General features: G+C 47.8%; 1 protein-coding gene across 5 annotated transcripts in view; it reads right to left on the minus strand.

The window, feature by feature from the left end:
• Positions 1-338: 338 nt before the first annotated feature.
• The window catches only part of LOC105561116 (putative polypeptide N-acetylgalactosaminyltransferase 9), a 250,839-nt gene continuing 240,310 nt past the window's right edge, over positions 339-10,867 (minus strand). For 4 of the 5 annotated variants that reach the window (XM_012010817.1, XM_012010816.1, XM_012010818.1 and 1 more), the window contains 3 exons: positions 8,950-9,060; positions 3,704-3,832; positions 339-3,521 (listed from right to left, as the gene is read on the minus strand). In XM_012010817.1, coding sequence (XP_011866207.1) covers positions 3,381-3,521; positions 3,704-3,832; positions 8,950-9,060 — 381 coding nt within the window. In that variant the 3' untranslated portion in view covers positions 339-3,380. Of the gene's footprint in view, positions 3,522-3,703; positions 3,833-7,547; positions 7,653-8,949; positions 9,061-10,867 lie in introns of all 5 variants that reach the window. The other variant, XM_012010820.1, reaches the window with a different exon arrangement.

Here is a 10,867-nt window from a genome sequence, read left to right on the forward strand (position 1 = left end):
CCTATTTATACTCCTCCCTTCGGAAATATATCGCTCGACGTATTCGCGTTCGCCAGCGCGAAGGCACTTTGCCGTGATTTACAGATTGCGTATTCTGCCGGTGTGCCGTGTCGAGGGACGCTGCGACATAAAACTTGATTCAGGATGTCGAGCAATTAGGGACTCGATCACGAAGCCCGTTTCTTTTAGCTGCGAACTCGTGATGAAAATTGAAAATTTTCATTTACGAATATTGGAAACGTTCACTTTTCACGAGTTCACGCTGGAAGAAAGGATTCGCGACCGAGCTCCCCGGAGCAGAGAAGAAACACGAGGCGGGGTTTTCTGAAAACTATTGGTAACATAAAACAACATCGATTTATTCAACACAAATACTTGCACGTTATGATAGAGGTTTGTAGTAATGATATAATAATGATAATAATATTCATATATACACGAAATAAGGCACGTTTTGATATATTAATTAAATGCGCGACGGGCGCCTTGGGCGCGGAGAACGCGCGTCCTCTCTTCCTCCCGACGGTCGGCGCGCGTTAGCCACGTTTACAATTACTATCAATCGTCTTTGTCCCTTACGATATGCAACGTCCTTACCAAATGTAGAAAATGTCGTATATATAATCTGTATAAACGTCTCCCGTCGATATGCGCTCGCGTTGCTCGCGTCGGACCATTAGGAACGAGATCGCGAGGCGGGATTCTCGCACGCGAGATTATCCACGGCTTGCACAATCACACTCCCTAAGCTATTCAACTGCGTCTCGTGTGTCGCATTGGCAAAATTGCGGCCCCGAGAGACTCGATTAATCCTAAAATAAGAATCGCCAGTTAGACTTGTCTAATTAAGCACGCACTCGTACGCGGGCCAGCGCTCGCTAATGTTTCTTTCTTTCTCTCTCTTTCTCTCTCTCTCACACATACACACACACACACTCTCTCTCTTTCTCTCTCTCTCTTCGAATTCTTTTCCAGTTAAACGCACTTAACGCATTCAATCACGTTCACGACTAATTACACGCGAATTCGGGCGCGACGCGGCTCGCATCGTCGCATGAAAAGTGCAGCCGCGTAAACAGCTCGTGTCTCCTGAACATCCCACTCGGTTGATTTCAACAGAGCTACGTACGCCTTTTCGCAATTTCTGTCGAGAAAACGTTCCACGCGTGATATTTAAATTTCGCTACATTTCTTCGGCGTATGCAATTTCATAATTGTATCTTCAAATGTAACGGAGAAGAAAAGAAAGGGAATAAAATTGCGCCACACGATTAGACTCGTAGACGTACAAGTGATAATACAGGCAGGTGTATTACCCTGACGATCGTCAGTTGCACCTTTTCATTGTGCATTTTTGCATACACGGCGGTATTTGTGATTTTGTTGGCACGCAAAAATCATTTTCAAATATGAAATATCCGAAGAACCTAGGGGATAAAATGATCAAACCTCGCGCGCCCCCTAGTTTTAAATTAGACCTTTCTCAGGCGAACACGTTATAAATTTTTTAAACACGTAACTAACAGGTAAAGACTCGTTAATGTATTTTAGATTAAAATCTTATTTTTATACGAAGACTGTATTATTCGCGTCGACTCTCGATCGCGCTCGTATAGTGATATGTAGCTAAAATTATACGAAACGATCCGTGTTTCCTTGTAAAAGTGTACTTTTCGCGCTAGCAAATTTACACGATTCAATTAATCGCCGATTCACGCTCGCGTGTCGTTCGCAGCTGTCGAAAGCGAAGATGATCCCCCGCTTACGATTAGCAGCTCATACATATTCATACACTTAGCGACACTCTCTTAGATTTACTTAGGCGGTACTTACGTTCTCTGAACTGGCATCGAGATATCGTATCTTACACGAATGTATCATACAAATAGAATCAAACAATTCGTCTCCGGAATGCTTTGCCGTTTTCGTCCTCCGCGCGTCCCTAATTAAACCTACGCGAGTACCTAAGTTAAAAACTAAAAAGAAAATACATTCTCTTTTTTTCGTTACGCGGAACGTCGCCGCCTTCGCCCCAGCGAGTCTGGAATGTAGAATTCGCCTCCGAGGAGGCGGCAAGAGACTGTGAGCGATCGACAAATGCTCAAATGCAACGCGAATGATCGAATCGTCGATTATTAACGATATGACGTCTGACGATTACAGTTTAACATGAGGAGTGACATTAGTGGTCGGTTAAAATGATTGTATACGTCTTCGAAATGATATATAAATAGTACGGCAAAATTGCTCCGTTTCCTATTTGGCTTCGTCTTCGAAATACTTGTCGAATATCGGGAAACGCGTGAACGGGAATAGCTTGAAGGTAAGCGATCTCTGATTATAAGACGCATGCTATCTCGTGAGCCGTTGCGTGAGAACAATGTAAATTATTCAAACGCAATCTGCGTTAAGGGAGTTATAATTCTCCTCGCGTTTCTTTCCCCTCGAGCTCGCACATGGCACTCCAAGGGTTAGCCGAAGGGCACGACCGCGCAGATATCGTCTAATACGATCTCCTGAAATCATTCGGCACACGCAACTACGTGTTTTCATTAACGGCGGTGCGTGCTCGCGATTTGAGCCGCGCCGGTGTTCGTCCCCGGTTACAGCGAGCTTAGGATGGGAGTATTTTTAAATTTGGCACTTTACTTTCCTAAAGGATAATAGCTGCGTTCGGGCTCGTCGGAGACACATTCGCTCGCGGAAATTGCCGGCGCCGTAACGCGGAGAGCGAGAGGAAAATAATTGGCTATCGAGACGAATAATCGACGATTCGGCCGGCAAGGATCGGTACGATCGTTTCTGTGATAGCATCCGGCATCCCGCTTCCCCTTTCGATCCGCGTGGAAGCGCAAACGATCAGTGAACGAAAGTGACGATCGAGAGCTAATTCGATGGTCGATACGATCACGTTCGTCCACGACCACGTCCGGGCCAATCTCTCGTAATACTCTTAGTACTTAGGGCTACTACATGAAACTCAAATCATAATCGGTTCGAGCGGTGCTCGGAACTTATTCTAATTAAATGCAGTTTCTCGAGTACAAAATTCTCTAAGTGTATTGTCCTCGCAAACGTTCGTTGCATCGATCGATCTTCCGCTTTGTCCTAACACACTCCGAGCTCGCCGATGAGAGGTCGATGGACATTTCCCGACGAGTGTCTCGGGGAAACGCGTGGAACTCGAGCCGGTCCACCAGGTCGGTCCCGAGCAGCGCCGCAGGAATCATTTTTTTGCGATCTCTCGCGGATTCCCCGCGCGACATTTATCTGCCGAAGCGGGTCTTGGCGATCGAGTACCGTTTCCCCGGCAGCCAGGACCCGGCGCGCTCGGGACCGTGGCCGCGATTATGCGAATGACGACGCGAGAAGGCGCGGTATCACAGCTTCGACGAGTCGTAATTCTCGAAGGACCATCTCTGTCTCGGGGCATTGGTCGAGCATTCCTCCATCACCAGTTGTTGCTTGCTCTCCGTGATCGCCAGACACTTGTCGCTGCTACCGTGCCTGATGTGGTTAGTCTGGAAGCAGAGGTGCGTGGACGACTTAAGTCTCACCTCGAGCAGCAATTTGCATCAAGGACCGAGGGCTCAACTTTGTAAAATTATATTTGCTAAGCTTGCGAATTGTTTAATTTTAATTTTCTCAAGAGTCAAGACTCGCTCTCGCGGAGCAGGGGAATATTTCGAGGACGATCCATCACCTGAGGATTGTAGATCCATTGTTGATTCCCTTTACTGCCGTGGCAAGGATAGAGAATAACGTCGCTGCCGCTGTAGTCCAGGCACGACTCGTCTCGACGGATCTCGCCCGTCTTGCTGAGCATCCAGTACTGCGACAAACGATCTCGATTAATATCTCCTAGGAATCGCGCGGACTTGCCTGCGACCAGCGAGATTTTGACAGACGCCATTAGGAGGTGGAAGAGAAAGAAAAGCAAAATTTTGCACGAACCATCGGCCGAAAATACAGAATTGCCTTGAATAAAATTCATATTAACGCACGGGGATATTTCGTCATTGCGAAAAACATGGGAAAAAAACTCGATTAAAATCTCGGTAGTTAATATGTATAAATTCCTCTCGATGTGCTTCATAAAGCGCTCTCGCGCCCGTATTATCGCGATCCGTCCCCGAAACAATGATATTCGCAAAATCGGCGGGATTGCGAATCGCGGCGGTGAAAAAAAAAAACGTATAAAATCGTCCGATCCGCGGCGTTTAATCTGTCGCATTGCGTGCTCGCGGGACGCGAAAATAAGCGCGGCGTATCCCTCACCGGTGTATTATCGGTGACCGCGGGCGGACGCGCGGATTTTCGCGGTGTTACGCCGACCGATCGATCGCAATACGCGCCGTTTGTAAAATAACTTGTCCCGGGCGATCGTGTACGCGAGCGGGACCAACGATTATTCACCGCGGGCGACGCGCCGGTGTTCGAAGGCGAACACGCGCGGCGGAGGCGCGTCAAAGCGGCGACCGGCGGCCCCGTAATGAGCGCCGGTCGACCGATAATCGAGTCCGGTGGCCCTCGAAATTGCGCTTATCTGTCCGGACGTCGCGCCGCTCGCTGTTTGCGCAATTCCAGCTGCCTGGAATGGACCGCGCGCGAGCTAAACCCCCTCGCGCACGTCGCCCGTAAAGTACCCGTGAAATATTCTTGATTCTGTATAAGAGAACGAGAACGCCGGTTTTTCTTTCGATTGTGATCTCGACGCGTCGAAGCGAGGTGGAAAAATCCGTCCGTTGAAATCGCGAGAGTGTTAAGAGGATGCTAAAGTCGTCTGTTTTACCGACACATTCGAATATAGTTTTTGCGCTGCTGAATCTTTTTATTACTTTTTACGCCTAAAATAATATCAGGATAAGTTGCGGACCGCATAGCAGAACGTTTTAATACTTGAAACACTCGGGTCAGAAGTCTAATGAGAAAGATATTGATATTTGAAATTTTCGATTTTTTAATCGTGAGCAATTTGAATTTGGCTTTATAAAATTACAAAATTCTTCCACGCGATTACAGTACGCGTAGAAACAAAGCGGGGGGTTCACGACTTTATATAAAAAGCGAAGAGAAATTAAAAATATCGCTTTATAAGTAATTGTGGTTAGGCTTCACATGCTGATCCTCTTAATTTCAAGGGAGCATCCTCTTAATTTCAAGGGAAAATGAAAAAAAGAAGTGCACAAAAGGCGAACGATAACGCGATAAATGAACGACGCGAGAGCGCTTGTTCTGGATGTGCATGTGCTCGCGCGGTCCTAATTATCACTAATTTAGTACGGAGAGCGGACTGCGGGATTGGGACCGCGGCTGTCAGAACCGTCGGGTCGACAATATAGTTGTTTTCAAGTGCTTTACAAGTATAATTAGAGGATAGTGGGGATAACGAGAAGCAAGCATTCACCGCACACATATGTATCATCAAGCATCGTTAGCCATGGACGACCCGCGTTCCATTCTGCCTGAAACTCTCGCTCAAATCAGAGTATATTATGCCGCTTCAAGTATAATACAAGTGTGTTACATATTGTCTAACGCGCACCGCTTTGTCGTATCTCGCATGCTTGTACCAGGGTGCGACCAGTTAAATGTTACTTTTTGCACCTCGCGGAAGAGAAGAGAAGAATTATAGCAGTCCTAGTCGCGCAGTGCATTTCACCAAACATTGATTAAACATTGACCCAATATTTGATTGTATCGGGCCAATGTTTAGCTAATGCACTGTGCTACTAGGGAGGACTCGCGAAAATCAGTTGGCGATTCAGCTTCGTGAGGGGCGCGTTTATCGACGGCCGTTATGTACAGTAATGGACAGAATGGCGGCGACACTTGATTTATGTCCTGAAACACTTTTTCTGAGGAAAATTCTACTCGAGAAATAGATCGGAGACGCTCAAAATGGTTTCGGAATGGTCATCGAATGAAATATTTCTCGGAGAAGAAGATTTTGCAACGTAACACTGAATCTAAATGCCTCAACTCACTAAGAAAAAAAGGTGTCGCGATCATTCTGTTCATCATTGTACGGGCCTCGTACGATTACAGCGTGACGTTTCATATCATGATTCCCGAGCACGATGATCATTCTATGTTACAGCAGGTAGCGAGAGACAGAGAGAAAGAGAGACAGACAGAGAGAGAGAGAGAGACAGCCTAGATATACGCATTGTAGTGTCCCGGGTAAACTGACCACCCGCGGCGACCGCAACGGCTATCTCTCGCGATGCACTCGCCTTCCATCCGGTGATACGATTATTCATCTTCCATCATCCGCGATCACGGACCGGTCCCGCGCGATCACCGATGCGCAGCATCCCGGGCGCTGCAACGCGCGTCCCTCTTCGTCCCGCGTAGCGCACCGGCGGGGGAGGACGCGCGACTTTATCAGTGTCGCGCGGGCGACGACCGAAAGCGTAATTGCCGTGAAACCGCGGCTTAATTGCGAGGGCAAACAGCTAAATTAAAGCGGCGCTTTACCGGGCTAAGCAAGCACCGCCGACTGATTGTGTTTTTGGTTGTAACCGGTCGCCACGGTTGTTAAACGCCCGGGCGTTTCGGTGTTTCGCGCGTGCACGCATACGTAACCGCGCGCGCACACGTGCGCGCCGGCACGTGGGTGAAAGGCGGGAGACGCGCGTGTGGACGCGCGGTCCTATTTCGTGCGGGGCTTTAATAACAGACCGAGCAATCGACCGAATGAGTGCAAGAAACAAGATAAAGCGCGGATTTACACTGTACGCTCGATCCCGTCGAGTGGCGGGCGTAAGCTCGCTAATAAATGAACGGAGGTCGCTGATGAAATTGCCGCCGTTGTTTTCCGCGCGCGTATCGCTGCGTCGTCGCTAGCTCGATTAATACCTTTATATCTTAGAAAAAAAAAGAAACAGATGCCCCTGAATAAAAAGGATGCTGGCTCGATTGCACCTTTATTCGCATCGAACCAATCGCCAAGTCTCTTCGTCCTGAGAGTTAAAGTCGCACGATAAAGTGTTACGTACGAAAGAGCAAGGTTTACATTGCGAGAGGATGAAGAAAAACGGATAGAATTGGAAACATGTTCAACGTGCATGCGTTTAGGATACTTTGCCCCCCCTGATATTCTCCCATTCGCGAGTTATGGGGCGAGTCGGTGATTAAAATCTAAGCGTACTATATCAATGTGAGAAATGATGATAACACAGTAAGAAACCGTGCCAGGAGGCAGCGATTGGGGCCATCACACCGAGGGGCAGTAGAGACACGGATTGATGAGCACCTGCACCAGATTAGCGACGCCACTAATCGCGCCGGTCGAAAACGCGGGGCGATTAGTGCCGAGTGCACGCGAGCGCACATGCGTTCCAAGGATCCGCATTCGCAAAGTCGCGCGGATTTACGAGCCCGAAACCAGAGATATTAGATCAGAGATGCACGCCTGTCCGCACCCATCCGTCGTACGATTAGGAAAGCCTCCGGGGACTCGACACGACGAATGTCCGTTAGTTACAAACGTTCTCTTTAGTTTTGCGCTCTTAGAATTGCTCGAGACGGCTTCGCGGATGTACCTGATTGCCGCCTTGAAGGTGACAGGGATACAAGCCCACCGGCTGATGCAGGTCTTCGGACTTCCCTGATGAATCTATACACATTCTGCTAGCGATTTGCCGTATCTGCGTTAGAATTCAAGAGAAATGCACACGGTTACTCCGGGCAGGTGAAAGACTCGTCGTCGCTCATCCGACGGCGTTTCGTGCGAGAGCGCACACGGCTCTACCTTACGTCGCTGTGCTCCGTTCGAGAATACCCAAGCGGCCGGAAGCGCGAACACACATGGCATTGGAGCGAGTACGATTAGGCACTCTCGGGCGTCATTGGGGAAACGATAGCGGGTCAATATCGCCGATGAGACGGAAACTCGATTTTCTAGTAATTCGGTATGTAGCTTCGATTAGCTTGCGCAGCGGCATTACGGAGCGCACATTTCGAAACGAAGCGATCCACGCGCGCGTTGTTTATTCACGCGGGAATATACGATAATAATTAGGCTAAATACCGGCGGTCCGCGGCGACTAACGAGCGCTCTCGCTGTGCCGTGGCCGAGAGCCAAAACGGTCGGTTTCATTTCGGACCGTCGGAAAATTTTGCAAAAGCCAGGCTCTTATTTCTGTCGGAAAAAAAAGTAAAAGCACGCGGAATACGCTTAACAATACGAAACGGACCTCGAAGTAGAAACACCAAGATAAAAGGTGAGTTGGACCGAGACTTTTACCTGCACTCGTTAGAAATGGACGTGAGCGGCGCGAACAGCCAAATTTTCCATCTTTCTATAATGTTAATTATACGAGTCTGCAAATGTTTCTCGGCATCGTATTTTAATAAAAATAATCGACTTTCCGGGGTAATATTCGATTAATTTCAGTCCGTCCGGTCATTAACGAAATAACAGTTATTAAGTCTCAGCTAATTTTCCGATTGTTATTTTTGTATGCTGAGTAGCAGAATAATTCGTCGTGCCCGTCCATATATGTCGCAGATACAGGTCACCGGTAGTTCATCATCCCCGTCGCAGTAAATTCTTCACTAATTTCTCGATCTATACTCGATAACTCGATTTGTAAATCAAATTCATCGAAATTTGATACAGAATCCACCATCTCGGTCGCACGTATGGTGTGAACTCTGGCACCGTGATGTAATAAAGTACGCAGCGGGTGTACTGCCACGGCGGGCATTCGATGTCTCGAAATATGCGGAGTCAAACATGCGCACTTCCAAACGCCAGCGACAGCGCGGGAGAACCGTTGAGGCCGTCGTAAAAATCAAACCAAATTCAACAAAAATCGTGTTTCCGTTTCCAACTCGGAGGACGTACTGCAGTTTCACACATCAAGCACGGGCAGGCGTTTCACGGGGACAATGTGGTCAAGGAAATTTTTCGGGGAGGGGGGGGGGACGTCTATTGTATACCTGATTTCCACCCTGTCGATGACAGGGATACAGCCCACACGGTTTGTGCAAATCGGCCTTGCGTGCGGGCGAGTCCAGACAGGTGTTGCCGCCCTCGCCGAGGTTTCGGACCTGTTTGTTGTTAGTAATTTTTGTCGGACATTAGCGTGTACACGTCGCACCGTTAGTAAAATACCCAAGAATATATAATAATAAACGGATTATCGAGGGAGGAGAACAACGTCAGCGGCGTGGCATTCGGACACTTCTGCGTTTTTTTACATTTTTATCATTCCCTCGACGTGACATACTTCATCACGTAACTTTGGAATTAAAATGGAAAATTATTCTCGATCGAATTAATTAAAGCGCAAACGCGTACCCGACTCGAAATGTCAATGCGATGTCGCAGACGTTCTGCCTTATTTTAAGATCGGGAAGCGTAAAAATACACGGGACGGCCGCAACTTCGCCCTCGTACCTGCAAGATAATATCATCGGATTAATAAGATCGTGTTTTTCGAACCGTGCGCCTCCGGTAACGAGACACGTTGATTCGATCTCTCGAGAGAAATTCTGAAACAGAGTATGATGAGGCAAAAAAGTCACTCCCCTCGTGGCGCAATGATTCCTCGTTTCTTTTTTTATCCACAGATTCTGCGGCATGCCTGGAAAAGCGGGGACCGCGCAGACCGCGGATTGCGTTCTCCATTTTTCAAATAGACGGAAACAAATTGAAAATGAGGTCTGCTCGTATTTCGTTCGGTCCGACGCGCGTGTTCGCGCGCCGAATCGTACGTGTGTGCGTACGTGTGTGCGAGAAAACGTATGTACGTATGTACACGTATGCGCGCATGTGCCTGCGCGTAACAGCAGGTGCATTCAGTTACGGCGCTCGGTCAGCAGTCCTGATTTCGCTGCATGCAAGAATTCTGTGGTCGTTGCAGTTTCAACGTGAACATCTTTATTCCCGCCCGCCCCCTCCCCTACCCCTCTGCCGCGCACCCCGCCCATCCCCTGTCCCACGTCTTCATCCTCGTAGGAGTCGTCCTCGTTGTCGGCGTCCGACTCGTCGGCCGACTGGAATAAAAACTCGTGATTTATAACCGGGGGTATCCGGCAGGTCGATAAAATTTCCGAAGCTCCTGTGTTCCGCCGGCATTATTAAAGGCTCTCGAAGGCTCTTAGTGAACTCGATGAGAAATGTGATATAGTATTTAGACTACTTTACGATCCCAACTCAGAGAGCTGGCGCCCGCGGTAATATAATATCGCGGAGAGTCACGTATTTCGGGCATTTTCTGAATTTCATACCTCGTTATTCTATAATCCGCGGAAGAACGCGTATCTCCTTCGTTTTTACGCCGGCAAATCCCCACCTTCATACGCGAGGACAGGGGGGAAAAAAAGTGAATCTTACTGACGCTAACGACGATTTTTCAGGAATATCTCTAGAAAGATTACACGAGCCACGAGCGCTGCGCGCGAAGATATTACGGATCCTGGGTTCACAGGTCGTTGAAGAACCTGGTGAATATCGTATTCGAATCAAGTTGAGATCACGTGCAACTTAATAATCGAGTTGATAAATTTAGAAGGTTTCACTGTGATATCTAGAAAATATTCTGTAGATGTCCACGATCTAGTCCTATTTCAATTGATATCATATTCAAGTCGAATCAATATCTCCAGTTAATTAGCACCACGATATTCAACGAAAGACGATACTATCATTAAGGGGATGCTGGAGTGATTCTGCACTTTCGCACCTTTTGCACTTAAAACTGTCTGTTTCGTGAAAAGATTTGTGTAATACACAAATTAAATGGCACGTGTACAGATGATCGAAAGCAGCTTGCTATTCCGGCTAAGTTAAAGAACAATATGACATCACTGAAACTAAGTTTGTAAGTCTAATAAAAAATAATAGTGAGCAACA

The sequence above is a fragment of the Vollenhovia emeryi genome, unplaced genomic scaffold (genome assembly GCF_000949405.1).
Source record: "Vollenhovia emeryi isolate VEMERY1.0 unplaced genomic scaffold, V.emery_V1.0 DF939211.1, whole genome shotgun sequence".
NCBI lineage: Eukaryota > Metazoa > Arthropoda > Insecta > Hymenoptera > Formicidae > Vollenhovia > Vollenhovia emeryi.